This window comes from Chelonoidis abingdonii, chromosome 4 (genome assembly GCF_003597395.2).
Source record: "Chelonoidis abingdonii isolate Lonesome George chromosome 4, CheloAbing_2.0, whole genome shotgun sequence".
Lineage (NCBI taxonomy): Eukaryota > Metazoa > Chordata > Testudines > Testudinidae > Chelonoidis > Chelonoidis abingdonii.
This window is the reverse complement of record NC_133772.1, coordinates 151,903,960-151,924,949: the sequence shown is the minus strand read 5'-3', so window position 1 is coordinate 151,924,949 and position 20,990 is coordinate 151,903,960. Positions and strand designations below refer to the sequence as shown.

Below are 20,990 nucleotides of genomic sequence, written 5' to 3'. Positions count from 1 at the left end.
TTGCAAATGAACTGAAGCTCAGCAGTTTCTCTTTGAAGTCTGGTCCTGAAGTTTTTTTGCTGCAGGATGGTCCACCTTAAGGTCTGCTATAGCGTGGCCAGGGAGGTTGAAGTGTTCTTCTACAGGTTTTTGTATATTGGCCATTCCTGATATCTGATTTGTGTCCGTTTATCCTTTTCTGTAGCGACTGTCCAGTTTGGCCAATGTACATAGCAGAGGGGCAATTGCTGGCATATGATGGCAATATACATTGGTGGACGTGCAGGTGAATGAACGCGGTGATGGTGTGGCTGATTGGTTAGGTCCTGTGATGGTGTCGCTGGTGTAGATATGTGGGGCAGAGTTGGCATCAGAGGTTTGTTGCATGGATTGGTTCCTGAGCTAAGAGTAACTATGTGCGGTGTGCAGTTACTGGTGAGAATACATTTCAGGTTGGCAGGTTGCCTGTGGGCTGGGACTGGCCTGCCACCCAAGGCCTGTGAAAGTGTGGGATCATTGTCCAGGATGGGTTGTAGATCCCTGATGATGCGTTGGAGGGGTTTTAGCTGGGGACTGTATGTGATGGCCAGTGGAGTCCTGTTGGTTTCTTTCTTGGGTTTGTCTTGCAGTAGGAGGCTTCTAGGTGCACGTCTGGCTCTGTTGATCTGTTTCCTTATTTCCTCGTGCAGGTATTGTAGTTTTGAGAATGCTTGGTGGAGATTTTGTAGGTGTCACCCACGAAAGCTCGTGCTCCGAAATGTCTGTTAGTCTATAAGGTGCCACAGGATTCTCTGCTGCTCTGTAAAAGAGTACTCTAGAAAAACTGCTTTGTTGCCTCTTAAGTCCTGTGGCTATCTGTGGCCTTCTCGCTTACTTGGAGAAAAGGGAAAAAACAAATGTTCATTTAGGAGATGCTTTTTAGGACAACAAGTTACTCAGTTATGAGGCACTTATACAGGTACTGCTAGGCCAAAGGCTTCAGTGCACTAGGCGTGGATATACCTAAGTGCTGTACATGTTTACATCACATCTTGAAGAACCACTGTTAGTCATTCCAACCAACTGCTCCTTTTTGCATGCATAGGAGAATTTGGTCTTTGTACAAGCTTGGTGAATAATCCATGCTACAACTGACTGCTGTGCCAAGCCCAGCTATGATAATGCTGAGTTTCTGTGCTGATCAAAGTGATGCAAAGTAGCTGTAGTCAAATTGCCTGCTTCTTTGAGCTAAGGTCCACAGATCTATTATGGTGGCTACTTCAGCCTGCCTGCAGATTCGGGGAAGAACCAGACATGCCAATAGAGTAGCAAGATTTCCCTTCTGCCAGAAGATTCCTGTACAGTAACTCCTCGCTTAGCATTTTTCAGGAACATAACTACAATGTTATGTTAAGTGAATCCAATTTCCCCATAAGAATTAATGTAAATGGGGGCGTGGGGCTTAGGTTCCTGGAAAAAAAATTTTCTCCAGACAAGACTAGACTAATATATATATAATATTCACACACACATATACACCGTAAACGTTTTAAACAAACAATTTAATACTGTACACAGCAATGATGATTGTGAAGCTTGGTTGAAGTGGTAAAGTCAGAAGATGGGATATTTCCCAGGGAATGCCTTTACTGCTAAATGATGAACTAGCTCTCGGCTGAGCCCTCAACGGTTAACACATTGTTGTTAATGTAGCCTCTCACTCTACAGGGCAGCACGGATGGAGGGAGGGGAGACAGCATGGCAGAGGGAGAGACAGACACATTACACCCTGTGTAAGAGAGAGAGATGCGCATTGCCCCTCTAAGTACACTGTCTTTTTAAGTAGATCATCAAGTTGAGATAGCAGCTGCTGCCAGCAAGCTCCCTCCATCATTAACCCTGTTGTGTGTCTCTCCTCCTGTTGTATGTCTTACCCTGTGGAGATGGGGTAAAAGGAGCTGGAGGGGGACACCCTGATGGGGGAAGGGAGGAGGGCTTCCAGTCCACCCTGGTTCCGAGCCCCCACCAGCTAGCTCCAATGGGCTGCTCTTTCTGCAAACAGTGGACAAAGCAGGCAGATGCCAAGCAACGTTATAAGGGAGCATTGCGCAACTTTAAACAAACATGTTCTCTAATTGATCAGCAACGAAACAACATTAACCGGGATGACGTTAAGTGAGGAGTTACTGTATATCGTTCACTTTTTTTGTTTTTTGTCAGGGGTGGGGTTTGGTTTTATTTGCCACCCCATCAGCAAGCAGCTCCTCCTCCACTTCCTGGTGCAGAGCTTCACTGAGGGAAGACTCCAAGCTTTTGGACTAACAATTGAGTTACATAATGTGTAATTCCTAGCTGTGCCCCCGGCTGAATTTGATTTTGGGGGAGCTCGTGCCCTCAGCTCTGCTTCCCTTTCTGAGGCATTTGCAATAGCTTGTGCCCCTGCAATCTTCAGGGAGTGAGAGGCTGAGAAAGTTAGAGGCCAAAGGAAGATAGGGAGGATAAAAAAAAAGTATTAAATAAATTGATTTTATTTAAATTTGATTTTTTTTACTTTAAACTAGAGGGTTTATTTTAAAAATAAACTCTCTAAAATCTATTTTAAAATAGGTTGTCAGCATTAAAGCCTGAAATTATAATCTATTAACATCATTTAAAGATGAAAAAATACTTAAGCAGTATGTTTGCTGCCAGTTTTAAAGAAAGTCATACTACTGAATGGGTGGAAGTTACTGGCTAAGCACGTGGAACTAGAGATCATTGAAATGCTAAACGAGCTTTTGATAACCGTAGCCTCTTCTGCAGGTGCAGAGAGTATTCCGTTCATTTTAGTTTTATTCAACTAGTTCAGTACAATAATTTGTTCATTCAAGGTTAAGAAACTAATTGGGAGTTGAAAAAGCAGGAAGGCTTCTTTTTCTTTGCCAATTTATGAAGAAAAACTACATGAGCGAGGATAAGATCTATTAGTTCTAAAATCCCGAAGGACCTGGTGACCAGAAACTATCAGTTCAATTCACTAACTACAGATTTTTCCTTTTAATAAATCAGTATTAAATGTAAATGTTTTGATAAACTCTTTGACAAACTACCGCAAATGTGCTGGATACAGAAGAAAAAAGTTTATCAAAACAATCTGTTTTGTGCCTTTTAATTGAATTTGAATTTATATGCTAATAGAGCTAAACACAAATCACAAATAAAATATTAATATCCGGTAAATAAGTAATGCATCCTTCACCATTCTGTAACAAAATAAAATACATCAACATAAGGAATCTGAATAATCCATGATTGCTTAGATAAATAAGTATAGATATAGTGCATCCTCCTGAATAGCAAAAAGAAGCACCAATTTAGTGTAAAGGCTGTATTTAGTTTCAGATCAGTGTGGTGTAATAGTTATCAACCGATGAGAATTAACCTTTCTTTAAGAAAATAACTCAAAAGTACAAATGCAGAACATAATTAAAATTGACTACTTGAATCAAGATTCTCTGCCTGCTGCACTTTCATGTGGTTGCCAGTCTCAAGCCTGGATAAATATTCCTGGGGGAGGGGGGTGTGTGTGGAGAAAAATGAAAAGGGGATAATGGGAGAAAAGATAATCCAGATATTGGGTAGATATAGACAGGAGATGTCAAGCTGTCTGGAGGGCTGCAGGAGTGGGAGTACCAACCTGAGGGCTGACTCTGACGAAGCAGGGCAGAAACCATAAATCGGTTATGAGTTCTATACTTAGATTTCACCAGCCAAGTATCAAATGTGAACTCCTCAGCACTTTAACAGCCTAAACGTGCAGTCACAGATAGTCCTCTTGGGTACTCCGATCTATCTTGCCACTCAGGCAAGCTTGCTTTTGTGATAGATGGTCCCTTGCACCAAATATCGTAACAGTGCTCTGGTTACTCCCAATCCTAAAGGACCAGTCACTTACCTGAGGTCAAGTGCACCCTAGGTCTCTCACCAAAGACGATGCTTGCAGCCAATCCTATCATAAACTAACTGCAGATTTATTAATTGAGAAAAAGAAATGGATTGTTTACAAGATTAAAAGCAGGTAAACGTATACAAATGAGTTAGTCTTAGGTTCCAGGAGATAATAGAAATTGCTGTAATGTGCAAGCTCTATATATCCTTTAGGGCTAACCAGGTGGGGATCTGTTGCTTATGCCTAGAAATCTTTGCTCCTCTGAGTTCAAGCAACATAGAGATAATTTCTTCTTGACAAAGATTTTTATTCCCTCCCCATAGAGTTCAAGCTGATAGGACGAGGGCTTGTGCACGTCTCCTCTTCATGTGTGTGGGGCGAACAATCAGCAAAGCCTTTTGCCCACTGATGTTCCACAATGGCTTGTCTGATGTTTAAGCCTTCTTTTGTTGGAGAAGAGATGGCACTTGGGTTTACAGTTTCAGAGCAAATATTTATATAGTTACTAAGCAAACACTTAAACATTACCTTTATAACTTAGGATACAGATATTACAAGAAAGATTAATGCATATGGCCACTTACAAGCATTTCATAAAGTTTAAACATTGGACACATATTTTATAAATCTAATATCTCTCAACAATACTAACACACAGTGAACCAGATTGGTTTCCACTTACGCATCTGTCAGTGTTCAATGAGGTCTAGGGGGCTTGGCATGAGCTGGCAATTGATCTGCCAGCATCACAGGAGAGAGAAGGTCATTTGATAGGATAGAAGGAGAGGAAAAAATGGTTTGGTAGTGGGAAAAGGGGGAAGAGACTAATGCCCTTAAAATTTTCTTTCTTTATTTGAAATACTTGGAGAGACAGAGGACAGATCTCTTGACACAGTTAAGCCCTAGTATGTTACACTGGGGGTTATTCATTTTTATTAAAAGATTTTGTAAACTTCAGCAGTGACCTGCAGGTCTTAAACCGTCATTTCCTCCTATCTCTTGTACACTCAGTTTGTAGCGAATTCTCTCCTCCCTCTATGAGCATTCCAACTAGTTCCACTGTGGATCATATGCTCTTCTTTGGTGTGATAGCTCATAATTCATTCTGTTGGTGATGTCACACCAATCATGAAGAGAGCTGTGTATTTAAAGAAAAGTCAGTCTTGAGTTCTTCCAGGAACCGTGTGGAGCCAGGGCAGGCAGGGAGCCTGCCTTAGCCCAGCTGTGCCGCTGACTGGCTTTCAGCAGCCCAGGCAGCAGTACTGACCAAAGCCTCCAGCGTCCCTTTTTGACGGGTGGTCTGGTCGAAAACTGGATGCCTGGCAACCTTAATTCTAGCTAATACCAATTGCTTCCATGTATCAGAGGTTTCACTGAAAGATTGTCTTGCAGTTACCAGACTGAGATGGTCTGTAGGGCTATAAATCCATTTGCATGCAAACTCAGTCACAGTAGCTATGTCAGGCATGGCATTTAAAGGAATGAGAATCCATTACTTAATCACTGCAATACATTGCCAGGTACCTGATGTGGTGAGCTTGCCCCATTGAATTGTATGGAGTTTATTGCTGTTCCTCTTAAGTGGATCTGTTGCATGAGAAATCACCTGATGATGACTCCAAAGGAATATTTAGTTCAGCACCTTCGTGTAATACCCTATAACAGTAGTATCTGTAAACTCAATCTGAATAATACAACAGTACCAGAATTACATTCATACAAAAGTAGTTCAAAGTCCCTTTTAGCCACATTTGTCTCTTTAAAAATAGCTTTTCATGTACCATTTGTACCATGTTGACAGGAAGTCAAATGTAGCCCTGGTGCAAGTTACACCCAGACTGTACATGGCCCAGAAACTGCAAAAATATCTTCCTTTTACAGTGTTTCAGATGAGGGATATATTGAGTGATTTTAACTATTAGTCTGATTATCATTTGGTTTTAGAAAATGATCATGAGCTACACTGAAATCTCTTCAGTAAATGTTGGAGTTAACAAATTTATTCACAGGTTTTTTTGCCCATTTAATTTTAAAACAAATTTGCCTAGTTCTGCAAATATTTCTTGTCATGAAAATGTTCAATAAATGCAACTTTTTAAAAAACCTGGTTTTTGTTTACATTTGTGTTAGTGGCATCTCCTTTCCTTTCCTTTTTCTGTCTGGATTTGCTAACCCTTTGACCGAGGGCAATCTCATGACTGTTCCAGGATATTCATTTAGCTGTTGGTGGGAAAATGTTGACAACTGAGAGATTAAATGCCCAGGAGATGTTAGTGTGGATACCCAGATAACGTGCACAGTAGGTTGAAATTCCGTAAGCTTAAAGACCTTGTTGTAATGCTAATATAAACACTCACTCCTTCTGTTTATAAGGAAAGCAATAATGTGAAAAGAAGAGCTGGTATGTGGCTGAATAGGAAGCAGATGGAGAGACTTTTTTTAAACAGCTGTGACTCAGATTCTGGTTGATATGGGTACTTTCCCCCTCCCTCTCCATGCATACAAAGCCCATGAAGTTTCCATGACAATGTTCTCTTGCCAGAAGTTACAACTATTAAGTATAATTTCTTTTGTGTCGGCTATCATAAGTCAGTATACATTTCCAGCTTTATTGAAGTCTAATACTATAGAAGCAATAATTCTGGCTAATTGATGTTTAGTTTTTACATTACTATGGAATAAAAAACTGAAAACCATCAGTCTTTAGGTACAAATAGTAGGACTATATGAATTGAAAGGAATTTTATTTGAAACCATCTCGTAATTGGTAGCGAAATTCCTAGTTTTAAATGGTCAGGAGATTCTGTTCTGATTTGGACAACATTTCATTTGCCATAATTTCCTTTTCCAGTACCAAAATCTCCACTAGCTCTGATTTTTGGATTCATGGCCATTGGAAATATGTTAATCTTACCTTTTTCACCATCCCTCATTCACTAGCTAAAATCTCCTTTCCCTGTTTCTCTTTAACACTATGCAAACAAAGGATTCACACTCATCAATTTCATCCTTCAAGTTGGTGTAGTGCCTAGAAAAAAGGGTCCGAAAGAAATAAAACTTTAGTCATGTGCCCTTCTTTAAAAGTCGTATCAAACTTCAATTGATACTGCTCCCCTGTGCGCTAATACAGAGAATAATATACGTTTCCAAATAATACTCTAACTCAAAACAGAATTTGTGTACATCTTTTTTTCACCTGTGTCCAAAATGGAAATGTTGATGCAACCATACTAGTGGTTGTGCTACCAATGTTGGGGGCCAGGATAGTCAGTGGTGTCGGTGGGGTTATTTAACTGAGTACCCATTGACTAACGCACTGTTAATAAGGGGCTGATTTTAATAAATTTATTCTAAAATCCACATACATGGATAGTGAGATTCTTATAAATATTTGTATGTCACAGGAGGAGTAGGGGTAGGGGAATACTACTTGTGTGTAAACTTGGGGTCATTTAGTCCAGGAATTCCTCAGATATAGGACCGCTTCCCAACAAGGAGCTCTTAGTCAAATTGCTTTAAAAAACATGCATAGCTAGATTGTCTTGAAAATGAGTATTCCATAATAGGGGCGAAGACTCTAGGGGAAGAGAACCCATAGGGATGACTGGATTCATTCATATCTTTTCAGTTCTCCCACGATCCGGAAGGTTTTGCAGAACCCCTTCCCTCTGATCCTCAAAGTGGAATATAGCATCTGGGTCTCCACTCCACTCCCCCTTGCTGCATCTATTTGGTAGATGTGCTCCTCAGAGCCTGTTGGTTTCCACTTCTTTCCTCCACTTGGCCCCGGGAGCAGTACGGGAGTCATGGAGGCACCAGAAAGAGGGCAGAGTTGGTAGCTGAGTAGCAGTGATGTGTTCCTTTAGCCCCTGTACCCAAAGGGATGTGCCAATTGGACCTCCTGCACTACCACCATTTCAAAAAAAGGAAGAAATTCACTACCTCAGAACTCAGCATTAAAGTTAAGGTTGACCGGCACTGCCTTGTGCCTCTCCAGAAGGTATACATCAGCCCATCCCACAAACTGAATTCTTCCCTCTTGAGTGATGTCCCATCTTGCCCTGATAGACAACACAGCACTCTGCCCTGCCAGATAATATAGAGCACTGCAGGATGCCGCACACGGTATAGTAAGAACAGGGGGTGCAAGTAAAATCCATGTCTTACCAGTATGGGGAGGTGGGCGCCAGCCCAGGGGGGCATGTGACCCTCCATGTAACTCCTCATCGCCCAGGCTGGGGTGAGGATGATTGAAAAGCCTGGGGTCCCCATACTCTCCCCGTCCCCATCCCACATCCATCCCATGTTACCCTGGGTAGGGGGCTCTGTCTTCCCTCTGAGTCCTGCTATTTGGCTTTAAAATAACAAGATTTAAAACAGTCTCATGACTTTCTGTAGGGTCTTTTGGAAGGCTTTGGGATTTGGCAATTTGGGATTGTGTAACTTTTTATTTAATGGGTGATGTTAAAACTTTTCATAATCTGGCAGTGACAGATTATCAACTGACCATCTTACTTGATTTTTTCCTGTCTTTCCCCCACCCTCACTGTTTCTCTATCTTTTGTTTCTTTGTGCAAGTTGTTAGAAAGGTAAGGTCTGTACCTTTCTGTGCTTATACAGTGCCCGATACACTGGGTGCTGCTAGAAACAAATGACAGATATTTAATTCTTTGACTTTACAGTTTTACGTTAGTGGCCAATTGCTTTCTAAGGCAAGTAATAAAAATGCATATGAAATTTCTTTGAACTGGAGCAAAGTATGTCGTCTTGTACACTTTTTAAAACAATTCCTTAGCATTTTGAAAAGCAGTTATGCAATACCAGGAAATACACTGCTAAATTCATGTTATTTAAACCCAGTTTTTCAATGGAAGGGAGAGAAAAACCCTGCTGACATAACATTGGAAAAGGTGCATCCATTGCTAGATACATTTCTTCAAATGTGATTTTCATTTCTCAGATCCTAAGAAAATGGCAACCTTTGGCAATATTAATGAATTTTTCTAAAGCATAGGTTATGAGGAGTTAATCTAAAAGTCATTTCAGGTAAACCAGCTTCTAAAATAGCTAGTATATGAGTTTAAAATAAGGCATCTACAGCTTAGGTCACCTAGTAAATTGCTATCGGGAATCAGCTGAGAGTACTGGAGTTAAAGCCGTAATGCATTAGTGAGCGTGTGGTATAGGATTCATTGGAATATGGTGACATTTATGAAGGGCCTAATATTACAGCTCATACATCAAAAAGATTTGTTTTTTGGTTGCATTAGACTGCTTAGTGACTAGTGAGGGCTGTAATCTAATCTAATGGCTGGAGAAATGGAGATAAAAATAACTTATAGGCATGTCCTGGCCTAGTTTTTTTTGGAGAAAGTATTAGTCCAGGTCAGTCTAATAACGATTAGACATGTTAAGGGAGCCAAAATTCTAACTAGATTTATGCAGTCTATGCCACATAATTAATACCTGTAAAGATCCATAGTATGTTACAGACGTAGAAAAGATTCTTTACGTCCACAGGAGTAGAATGGTATGCTGCAAAGAACAAGATCACACTAGTTTAATGGTGTAGGCTAAAAATTCGCTTGATTTTCTCTTTGTTATAGACAGTACTATATAAAGTGGCCCATTAGCTCTGAGACAGATAGGACTTGTGTTTCCAGAATTGGTTTCAGAGTTGATAATTAATCTTTCCAACCCCATTGATATTTGTCGTGTGTTTATATACTAAATTGGTCTTAATGTTTGTAAATGCGGTTATGTATATTAAGCTTTGCTGCTTTCTATGTTTAAAAAATTGTATGATTTATATTACATATGCTGGTTTCACTATATTATTTCTACTGCAATAGCACCCACAGACCATAGTCAGGGCTCAGGACCCTATTGTGCTAAGTGTTGTATGTACAAAACGTAAAAGATTGTCTCTGCCCTATACAGTTTACAATCTAAGGCCCAATTCTGCAGTTACTGATATACTGCTAGACTGCTGACTTGTATAGAGCCCCATTGACTTCAGTGGCAAGATGGGACCTAAATAGATAACGGGTGACTGATCAATGTAAAGTTATAAATGCATGGAACTTCTGTCATTTATTTATACGTTATAGCAGTTATAATTATGTGGGATAGATTGCATAAATCTATGGAGGAATTAGCTTGTCAGTGATCACTGTGCATGTATACATTCATAATTAAAAATGGTCCAGTTTTTGTCCATTGAAGCTAAATTCATAAAACAAAACATCATAGCCTGAAATCTTGTAACATCTTTAATGTTGTAAATTATATTCCAGGAAACTGAAATATGGCTAAACATCTTCACCTGGAACAATGGGAAACATTTCTTCTTTCTTATACTAGTAGTTTTTTTTTGTTTTTTGTTTTTGTTTTTTTTAAAAAAGGTTTGTCAGTCTGAAATACTAGACTTTGCTGTTTCCGTGTTTTTTATGGCTTTCTCAGTACTTTAATGGTACTCCAAAAAGCTTTTTGGGATTCATGTAAGAAATGAACTCTATTGCTTTGGGATCAGTTAGAATGTCTCCGTGAAATAAAGTCTCTCTGAAAATTGTTTTATCTGAAGCAATAAAGAAAAGTATACCAAGCTGCTCAATTTAACTATCCCTTTCCATATTGGATACTTGTCATTTTGTAGATCAAGAGAAATATGAATAAAGAGAGTCATCACTGGTGATTTAAACATCGGTTGATATAATTAATTATGCATCATCTTGTAGTGTTGTGACAATGTTGAACTTGGGCATTTTTAACACACTTAAATTTCCATTATATTGTTACATGTACTCTGTGCTGCAGAAATTCTATTTATATAGATGCATCTGCGTGCTGAATAACTATTATTTCTGCAGACTATGCAGATCTCAATAATTTGAGCGAAACTGTTCTATCTTTAAAAACTAGAATTCATCTGGAGTGAGTTAATGTTGGCTAGTTGGTTGTTTTGTTTTTGAAGATATAATTATTAGATTCTAATTGTCTTGTGTCACTGATGATAGTTTTGTTGGTATTTCACTTGCCTTAGTACCCCCTTCTTAGTACTTTGTGCTTTGATATATGAGGCGGAAAAGTGTTATGAAAAAGTTAAGTATTATTTCCATTGGATATTCTTTAGAAATTATTATGAATTTATATGCAGTTAAAGTATTATCCCGTTATCTGCTGGACTTGGTTTTTTCATATTTTTTTTTATAATGGTTATGTTGTATATTCAATGTAATGCTATTCTGGTAAAATCAGAAAGCTTAAAAATCATTTTGTTTCAAATGAGTTACTACTTTAAACTTGTATATAAACAGTGAATCGCTGATGCTATTTAAGCTTTAGATAATTCTTGCTAAAAATAGAATCAAATCAATTTTTTAATAAAAAAGAAATAAGTGTAATGTAAGTGAGGTGTCTACTTTTCTTTTTTGTTTTTGTGCAAAGGAAGACCGGGGGGTGGGGGGGGTGGGATATGGATGCTGGGGTTCTGAGGGGTAGTAATTTTAGGCTCATGATGAAATTTCAAAAACAAATCTGATCGATTGGGGAATCTAAATTTCTCAAATATTAGTTACATCTGTAGTCCTAAGATACACAGGGAGCAAACAGATACAGTTCTTGAATCAGAAAAGCCATTCTAAGAAGTAAGGGGTTTTGTTTGTGTCGATTTACTCAGCTTTGTAATAGAATGTTGTAGTACAGTTCTTTTTCCTGATTATTGTCAGGTGTTCATATAGTGAAATGAGTCTGATTATAATGTTTAGTGGTAAGTTTATGTGCAATGGAAATATCTTTTTGTTCTCTTATTCAACAGGCCATCAGCTGTAAAGGTCAGCACAGTATCTCTTATACATTATCCAGAAACCAAACAGTTGTAGTGGAGTATACACATGATAAAGATACAGATATGTTTCAGGTAAGTCTTGGCTTATTAAAATAGTATACTTGTTATGCAGCCTCTGCAAGCAACCCCACTTCTACTCTTTAAGTGTTACCTTTGTGCTATAGAATTCTTATGACCATATTTAGAGTTGCTCTTCCTATTGAACAGGCTTTTTTAACCAGAGCCAGTATCTGTTAAACATCCTTACCCTTCCACCACTGTTTATTTTCCATACAGATATCATAGCAGCTGTAAAAATGGCACATGCAATGTATTTGGGAGCATTAAGAAACACTAAGGCCCAGAATACAACTTGAGTTAAAGGGGTTGGCGTAGAAAGGGAGTAGTTGGTAGCAGGAGATGGGAGAAGGAAGGGAGAGGCAGGAGCAAAACCGGAGCAGAAGACGGTGGGGCAAGGAATAGGAACATGGGTGAGAGCCAGGGATGAGAACTATGCCTTCAAGGAGGCAGGGGTCCTATGGAAAAAATAATATGAGATCTTGTAATTAAAGACTGCATCATAATGCATATAAACAAGGGTGCTGAACTGACGATGCACAGGCAGCCTTATTTCTGGCATTGTCTAACTTTTGAGTGTTTGACTTTTCAACAGTAACGTTCTCTTAACGTAGGTTATTTTTTAATGTCATTTTTAGGGCTGTCGATTAATCGCAGTTAACTCACGTGATTAACTCAAATTAATCACAATTAATTTTTTTAATCACAGATTTAATCACACTGTTAAATTTCAATTGGCATTCTATTTATTAAATATTTTGGATGTTTTTCTACATTTTCAAATATATTGATTTCAGTTACATCACAGAATACAGAGTGTACACTGCTCACTTTATAGTATTTTTATTACAAATATTTGCACTGTAAATGATAAACAAAAGAAATAGTGTTTTTCAGTTTGCCTCATGCAGGTACTGTAGTGCAATTTCTTTATCGTGAAAGTGCAATTTACAAACGTAGATTTTTTGTTTTGTTACATAACTGCACTCAAAAACAAAACAGTGTAAAGCTTTAGAGCCTATAAATCTACTCAGCCCTACTTCTTGTTCAGCCAACTGCTAAAACAAACAAGTTTGTTCACATTTACGGGAGATAATGCTGTCCGCTTCTTATTTACAATGTCATCTGAAAGTGAGAACAGATATTCACATGACACTTTAGTAGCCAGCATTGCAAGATATTTACATGCCATATCTGCTAAACATTTGTATGCTCCTTCATGCTTGAGCCACCATTCCACAAGATATTCTTCCATGCTGATGACGTTCAGTAAAAAAAAAAAATGTGTTTATGAAATTTGCGACTGAACTGCTTGGGGGAGAATTGTATGTCTCCTGCTCTGTGTTTTACCTGCATTCTGCCATATATTTCATGTTATAGCAGTCTCGGATGATGACCCAGCATGTTGTTTGTTTTAAGAACACTTTCACTGCAGATTTGACAAAACGTAAAGTAGGTACCAATGTGAGCTTTTTAAAGATAGCTACAGCACTTGACTGAAGATTTAAGTATCTGAAATGCCTTCCAAAATCTGATCGGAACAGGGTTTGAGGCATGCTTTCAGAAGTCTGGAAAGAGCAACACTCCAGTGCGGAAACTACAGAACCCGAATCACCAAAAAAGAAAATCAACCTTCTGCTGGTGACATCTGACTCAGATGATGAAAATGAACATGCATGGGTCTGCACTGCTTTGAATTGTTATCAAGCAGAACCCATCATCAGCATGGACGCATGTCCTCCAGAATGGTGGTTGAAGCATGAAGGGACATATAAATCTTTAATGCGTCTGGCATGAAAATATCTTGCAATGCTGGCTACAACAGTGCCATGCGGACGCCTGTTGTCGCTTTCAGGTGACATTGTAAACAAGAAGCAGGCAGCATTATCTCCTCCAAATGTAAACAAACGTGTTTATCTGAGCGATTGGCTGAACAACAAGTAGGAATGAGTGGACTTTGTTTTATTTTTGAATGCAGTTATTTTTTGTACATAATTCTATATTTGTTAGTTCAACTTTCATGATAGAGATTGCACTACAGTACTTGGATGAGGTGAATTTAAAAATACTATTTCTTTTGTTTTTACAGTGCAAATATTTATGATAAAAATATACAGGTAGCACTGTACACTTTGTATTGTGTTGTAATTGAAATGAACATATTTGAAAATGTGGAAAACATCCACAAGTACTTATATAAATAGTATTCTATTATTAACAGTGTGATTAATTACCTTTTTTAATCGCTTGACAGCCCTAGTAATTATATAAAAAATAATTGATTTCTGTACATAGAGTCACTAGGCTGAGGAAAAGAAACTTGCACAATCTTTTCTTGTCAAGGCCACACACATTCATCTTAACAGTAGTTAAATCATCCTGCTTTGAGTTATTAAATGCCTTTGTTCAGTCTGTAGCACTTAAAAGTGTTCAGCACTTCGTTTTCTTTCTGTTGATACAGTGAGGAGAGGAAATGGCCTAACTATCCAAATGTAAATACCCTCTGCTCCATCTAAAGTTCTCCCAGGGGAATCTAGTGATGCATGAATTCTTATTACTTCCATTTAGTGATTAACGAGAAGTGTAGTTTTTGCTATAGTCTTGCTTTCTTAATGTACTTTTGTGCCATAGCAAATTAGCATTGCCCATTATGAATAAATTGAAATAGAAGAATTGGCTTTTCCAGGAAAACTAATAGAACAGAAAAATATTATGGAGATGTGCTGTTCTGGGTTTTTGTCCACAGATCCAGCTATAGGTTACAGTGCCATACAAGTTGTTCCATTTTTATTTTTTCTCACTTTGGTGAATCTCAACAGTGAATTTTTTTATAAACAAAATCAGGCCTTTCTTGACAGCTGGAGCTGGAATTTTCCCACTTTCAATAATGCAGAAAAGGCAGAAATGTTCACTATTTCTGTTCTATGTTTGGAAAAAAACAGATTTAGTCATATCATATACCACTCTTTCCACTGTACTAGGATTGCAGTAGGATGTTAAACCGCAGCTACTAAAGTTAGACCTTTTAAAATCAGCAAGTCAGAATAACTTACGTCCAGGAGTTTTCCAAGATTCAGCTCAAGTGTGCATTGGACTGTTAATGTTGATTTTCAGTAAAGAGTGCATCTACACTAAGGCAGTGTGTAGAGTGCAGACACTGTGCACCCAGCTAGCATAGGTATAAATAGCAGTGTGGATGGTGAGACGCAGCTTGGGCGAATAGAGTAGAAAAGAATGCCCTATGTGCCTGAATTCTTGACTGTATGCCCTACACAGCTTTCTATACACCCAAGCAGTGCCTCCCACATCTACCCTTCTGTTTTTAGCAGTGTAGTGTTCTGCTGCTTTCTCACTGCGGAAGCCTTTCCCCATTGACTCCCCACTACTGGAACCTTTCGTTTCCACAGTGGGAAAGCCTTTCACTGCTGCGTGTAGTGTCGAAGCCTTTCACTGCTGCGTGTAGCTATACACTGCAGTGACAAGTGTGGACACAGGCTGCGTTTCACTGCAGTGTGTAACTGCACATACCCCATACTGCACCATAAGTGTAGACATGACCAAAGTCTTGGAACACTGGGGAAGCTGCAGAACCAGAAGACTGGAAGAAAGCTAATGAAAGGGTAAACGGGATGACCTGGGTAATTACAGGCCTGTAAGCCAGAAATTGACCCTGGGCAAGATAATGGAGCTGCTTATACGGGACTTGATTAATAAAGAATTAAAGGAGGTTAAGCTGTAGCCGTGTTGGTCCCAGGATATTCAAGAGAGAAGCTAGGTGAAGTAATATCTTTTCATAGAATATCAGGGTTGCAAGGGACCTCAGGAGTCATCTAGTCCAATCCCCTGCTCAAAGCAGGACCAATCCCCAACTAAATCATCCCAGCCAGGACTTTGTCAAGCCTGACCTTAAAAACCTCTAAGGAAGGAGATTCCACCACCTCCCTAGGTAACCCATTCCAGTGCTTCACCACCCTTCTAGTTGAAAAGTTTTTCTTAATATCCAAGGAAAAGGTTTCTGTTGGTGAAAGAGACATGCTTTTGATCTTACACCGAGTGCTTGAACAAGCTTGTCTCTCTCTCAAACAAAAGTTAGTCAATAAAAGATATTACCTCACCCACCTTGTCTCTCTCTAAAGGAGTTAAATACAGTTAATGCCATCAATATGGATTTATGAAAAATAGATCCCGTCAAATGAACCTGGTATCTTTTTTCTGATATTACAAGTTTGGTTGATAAATATAATTGTGTTGACATAATATACTTAGTCTTCTGTAGGGCATTTGACTTGGTACCACACAACATTTTGATCAAAACACTAGAGAGAGAAAAAATTAATCTGGAATTCATTAAATGGATTAAATACTGGATAACTGATCAGTCTCAAAATGTAATTGTAAATGGGAAATCATCATTAAGTAGGTTTGTTTTTATCACTCTCCACGGGTGGTAAGAGGTCCTGCTACTTGGTATCAGGGCAGGACACTAGGGTTAGGAAGTGAAGGGTGTGGAGCATGAGCATGTACAGCTGTTTCCTAAGCACAGTTCAGAGGCAGGCCAGGTGCAGGTTACGCAGCTGACTCAGCTGGTATGGAAGGTGCAGCTGGGGAGGCTCGTGGGGCAGGGGCCCAATGTTGAGGTCCGGATCCACTGGAGAGGCAACTGAGCACACAGCCCTACTTTGGCTCAGGATTTGCCTCACAGTGGCAATCTTGCAGAGCCTGCTGTCCCCTCTGTGACAAGTTCAGTCACAGAGATCCCCTTGGGACCATCACCTGATGTGCTGAGACTACCTCTGAGCCTGTTTTCTTTGCCAGTTTGGGCCTCCAGAACCCTGCCTTGTTGAGCCAGACACACCAGTCTGCTACAACACAGACCCAGGGTCTGAACCATGCGCCCCAACGTTGCAGACTTAACTGAAAACAGCTTAAGAAGTGCTCCAGTCTCCAGCACTCAGACACCCAACTCCCAATGGGATCCAAACCCCAAATAAATCAGTTCTTCGAGTGCTTGCTCATATCCATTCCAAATAGGCGTGCGCGCACCGTGTGCACGTTCGTCGGAAGAATTTTCCCCTAGCAACACCCGGTGGGTCGGCAGGCGCCCCCTGGTGTGGCGCCGTTGCGGCACCGCATATATACCTCTGCCGACCCGCCTGCTCCTCAGTTCCTTCTTACCGCCCGTGTCGGTCGTTGGAACAGGGGAGTGCGGCTTAGCTGACCTACCCTTCCCTAGCTCTTCACCCGTTTTTTGTCTTTCTAAGTTCATAGTTCTAGTTTTTAGAGTGTTAGTTGTTAGTAGTTATTAGTAGATGTTAGTATAGTTACTGTATATAGATAGAGGGCTGAGGTTCATTCCTCTTCACCTCTCCCAGGGCCCGGGCTCATGCCTGGCTCTCCCGATTTCAAACAGTGCTCGGCCTGTTGCCAGCCAGTGCCTACGGGAGACCCCCATGATCGCTGCCTGAAGTGCCTGGGGGAATCCCACCTTACGGACAAGTGCCGTATTTGTAAGTCCTTCAAACCACGGACTAAAAAGGAGCGGGACTCTCGTTTGAAGCAGCTCCTGATGGAGGCGGCCCTGACCCCTGCAGCTTCGGCACCGGGCACCAGTGCACCGCCAGCCGCACCGGCCAGAGTGCTCATCGGACCTGGAGACAGCCGGTACCCCACCAGAACTACCGGCACCAACGTCTCCAGTGCAGAAGTCAGCCCGCACTGCTCCCTGACCCGAAGGCCAAGAGCCAAAGGCTCCTGCGGCTGCATCTTCGCATCGCAGTCTGACGGGCACCGAGCCGTGGCACCGCCAGCTGCCGCAGGCAGTGGTAATTCCCGCACTTCGACTTACAGCCAGGCAAGAGCTGTCGAGTCCGTGCTGAACACAGCTCCCTGGCGCTGCCTTGGTTGAGCTCGCCGTTCCACCACGCGTGAAGACTTTCGCACGCGAGGGAACTGATTGCGCTTACATGAGCCTATCTGCCTCAACCCCGGCCGCCAGCGCGGTACCTTTTTCAGCGGAAAGCGCTGATACAGGCAACGTCCATCGAGGCGACGGACAGGCACTGTTTGCGGTCGAGATCCCGGCACCGCTCCCGCTCATATCGCCGATCACATCCAGACGCCACTCGCAGTCCCGGTACCGATCCCCCTCGCGTGGTGCGTACTCGCGCACTGTCGTCATGGTCGCGTTTCTCCGGACCGGTATCATCGAAGAGCGGTCTGGCTCCTGGCACGTTCCCCGCGGAGTCGATACCACCGCTCGTTCCCTCTGGTCCGGTCGAACTCTCCAGCACCGCGTGTTGAACCGGTCCGCCACTCCACGTATTGTCTTTGTGGATCCAGACTCCGGCTGCACCGGATATATTATTGAACTCGCGTCTGCTCGGTTCTTGCCTCCCTGGCACAGTGTTGATTCTGCTAATCAACCACCCTTCCATGGTTCATATCAACTCTGAGACTAATTTAATTAAGATGAGCAATTATCAGCAGGAGAAAAGAAAACTTGTGTAGTGATAATCGAGATGGCCCATTTCAAACAGTTGACAAGAGGTGTGAGAATACTTAACATAGGGAAATAGATTCAGTCTGTGTAATGACTCAGCCATTCCTAGTCTCTATCAAGCCTAAATTTAATGATATCTAGTTTGCATATTAATTCAAGTTCAGCAGTTCCTTGTTGGAGTCTGTTTTTGAAGCTTTTTGAATCTTCAAAGAGTGATCTTAAGTAGACACTAGTGGATCAATGAGTGGGTGACTTATTATAGCTTTTAATAACAAATCATGGGCAGTGAGGCTGTCTGGCAGGTTATCGGCTGGAAAAGTTATGATTGACTTTCAGGAGTACTTCAGCATTACAGTACAGCAGTGTTTGTAGCTACTAGCATGTTTCATGTATGTGTCCCAAACTATATCCTATAGATCTCTAAATAAGAGCTCATAAAGTATTAAAACAAAATGGAAGCAACAGTCTGCAACCTGATACTTAGTAGCATGACCTTCCAAAATAAAGACACTGGGTGGGGGAACTAAATCTTTCAGAGAAATGGTAATAAAATCCAGAACCTTACACCTCTAAATTGGTAGATCAAATCTAGTGTAGGTACAGAGTAATTGTCCTCTGAGTCTGTCAAATGACTTAATGGTCAACTTATCTACTAATGGATAATTGCCCATGTGGTCAAAATCATTACAATTGGTACTGATTAATTTTTATTTTTTGATAGTCTCAAAGGCAAAAGATTTTGAATTTGCATGGAGACTGGATAGCTTTCTCTTGTGAAGGTAGTTCCTGCCACATCCATAAGGACAGTATACTGCTGTTTTAAATTACCGTAGTCCTGAGTGAATTTAGTGCCTCTAGCAAATGCTGAATTTACCTTGTAAAATGTTGAGAGATTTTTTTAAATGGCTTTACTGCATTTAATATGTAGTATTCTGTTACACAGAAGTAATTCTATATGTCATTTTACAAAGAGAATGGAATATCAGAATATAAATTTAGTACAAATATATGTTTATCAACGCAAATGTGTTAATCTCAGGATTATCTTTATCCTGTGCCACTTTTTAAAAAAAAAAAACACAACTAAATATTTCCTCTCGTTTCAGCAATGTCTAAGCCTGATAGGCACAAGAAATAAAAGCTTCAAGCCTATAGATCTTAATGCTAGTGTCTAAAACAGTTGAGGTTCCCTGTTGCCAGGTGATTTGATGTGGCTATGCAGAAAGCCGAGAGTTAACACTAGGATTTCAAGGCCAATAGGACCATTCTTCTCTTGTTTTAACTACCTTAAAAGCTCTAATAGCAATCCAGAGTTAGAGGTTTAACAGCTGGAAGAAATACAGTAGGAAACACTTGTAGTAAGCAAACAAGTTACATAGTAGTGTCTGATGTCCCTTTAAGTAGATCTATAAGTGTGTTTTACATTTTATAGCATTTGACTGATCTCTGCATCACTATGCAAAATCATAGACTAGAGTGTCTTGATGACTTCAGTATTCATGTGCCATTGATAAGAAAAGGCACAATCTAAGATAACTTCTGAGCCTTCAACATGTGCTAAAAGTTTGTTGGGAAATCTGTCAATGGCTAACACCGAATCAGGACCAAGTTTAACCTTTATATGCAGGTTACTGAGACAGCTGAATTTTTTTCATATTAAAGCAAAATGAAGCTAATCAGCTTCAGCATGACTGAGGTGACCCTCACATTGTTATGGTTTGAATTAAGGTGGAACAGATTCTAAGTCTGTAACAGTTTCTGAAGTCAGGTGGGAATTTGACCAATCTGTTGCTACTGTGCAACAATGGTACCTTTTAACAGGAATTCCATAGGGAGGCAAATACAAGTCCATTGGAAATAGGATTTCAAGGGAGGTACAGTTAATGGAGCGTTCTAATAATATTTTTAGTTTGACTCTTTTTTTTAAGCAGCACAAACTGTGACACATCCAACTTTGTGTACCTAATTTTTACTGTATTTGTTTTGTACATTCTATTAAAAATCTTACTTTCTCTGAAAAGTTGAAGTGAATAGTTTTGGTTAGACCAATTAGTACTTTCATTATTCTATGTGGTTTTGCTTTAGCAAATTTACTAAATTCTAAAAGCAATCTGGAGCTGGGGCAGGGGAAATCCTCGCTTGCTTTTATATTAATATGTTCAAAAATCAGGTTCAGCTTGTATTGGTGGGTTTGCTGCATAGTTTGATGTAGCTACAGGTTCATTTGTTAGGGTGAATATTAACAGTCATATATTTGCTTAATTCTTGGACAGCTTTTCTTCTCTATTTGTATAGACAAAGTGGATTTATAGGGGGGATGTTTTAGAGACTGGCTCTTTTTTACCCGCAGAGATGTTGATGCATCTGATGGATCCATATATGTGTTCCCATTGCTTGCCTTTGAAGTGCAAGTAAATTACACAGATTGTAACCTCCTCACAAAACTTTTTAAAGATCTTCATTGAGAAGTTATTAGCTTACATATAAATAAGGAGGAGTACTTGTGGCATCTTAGAAACTAACAAATTTATTTGAGCATAAGCTTTCATGGGCTACAGCCCACTTCATCAGATGCATAGACTGGAACATATAGTAAGAAGATATATATACATACAGAGAACATGAAAAAGTGGAAGTTGCCATACCAACTCTAAGAAGCTAATTAATTAAGATGAGCTATTATCAGCAGGAGGGAAAAAAAC

The 20,990-nt window shown here is 40.1% G+C and overlaps 1 protein-coding gene across 2 annotated transcripts in view; it reads left to right on the top strand.

Moving 5' to 3' along the window:
• Window positions 1–20,990, top strand: part of LOC116823478 (E3 ubiquitin-protein ligase pellino homolog 2) — a 149,463-nt gene that overhangs the window by 99,708 nt on the left and 28,765 nt on the right. For both annotated transcript variants that reach the window (XM_075065778.1, XM_075065777.1), the window contains exon 3: window positions 11,703–11,804. In XM_075065778.1, coding sequence (XP_074921879.1) covers window positions 11,703–11,804 — 102 coding nt within the window. The remainder of the gene's footprint in view (window positions 1–11,702; window positions 11,805–20,990) is intronic.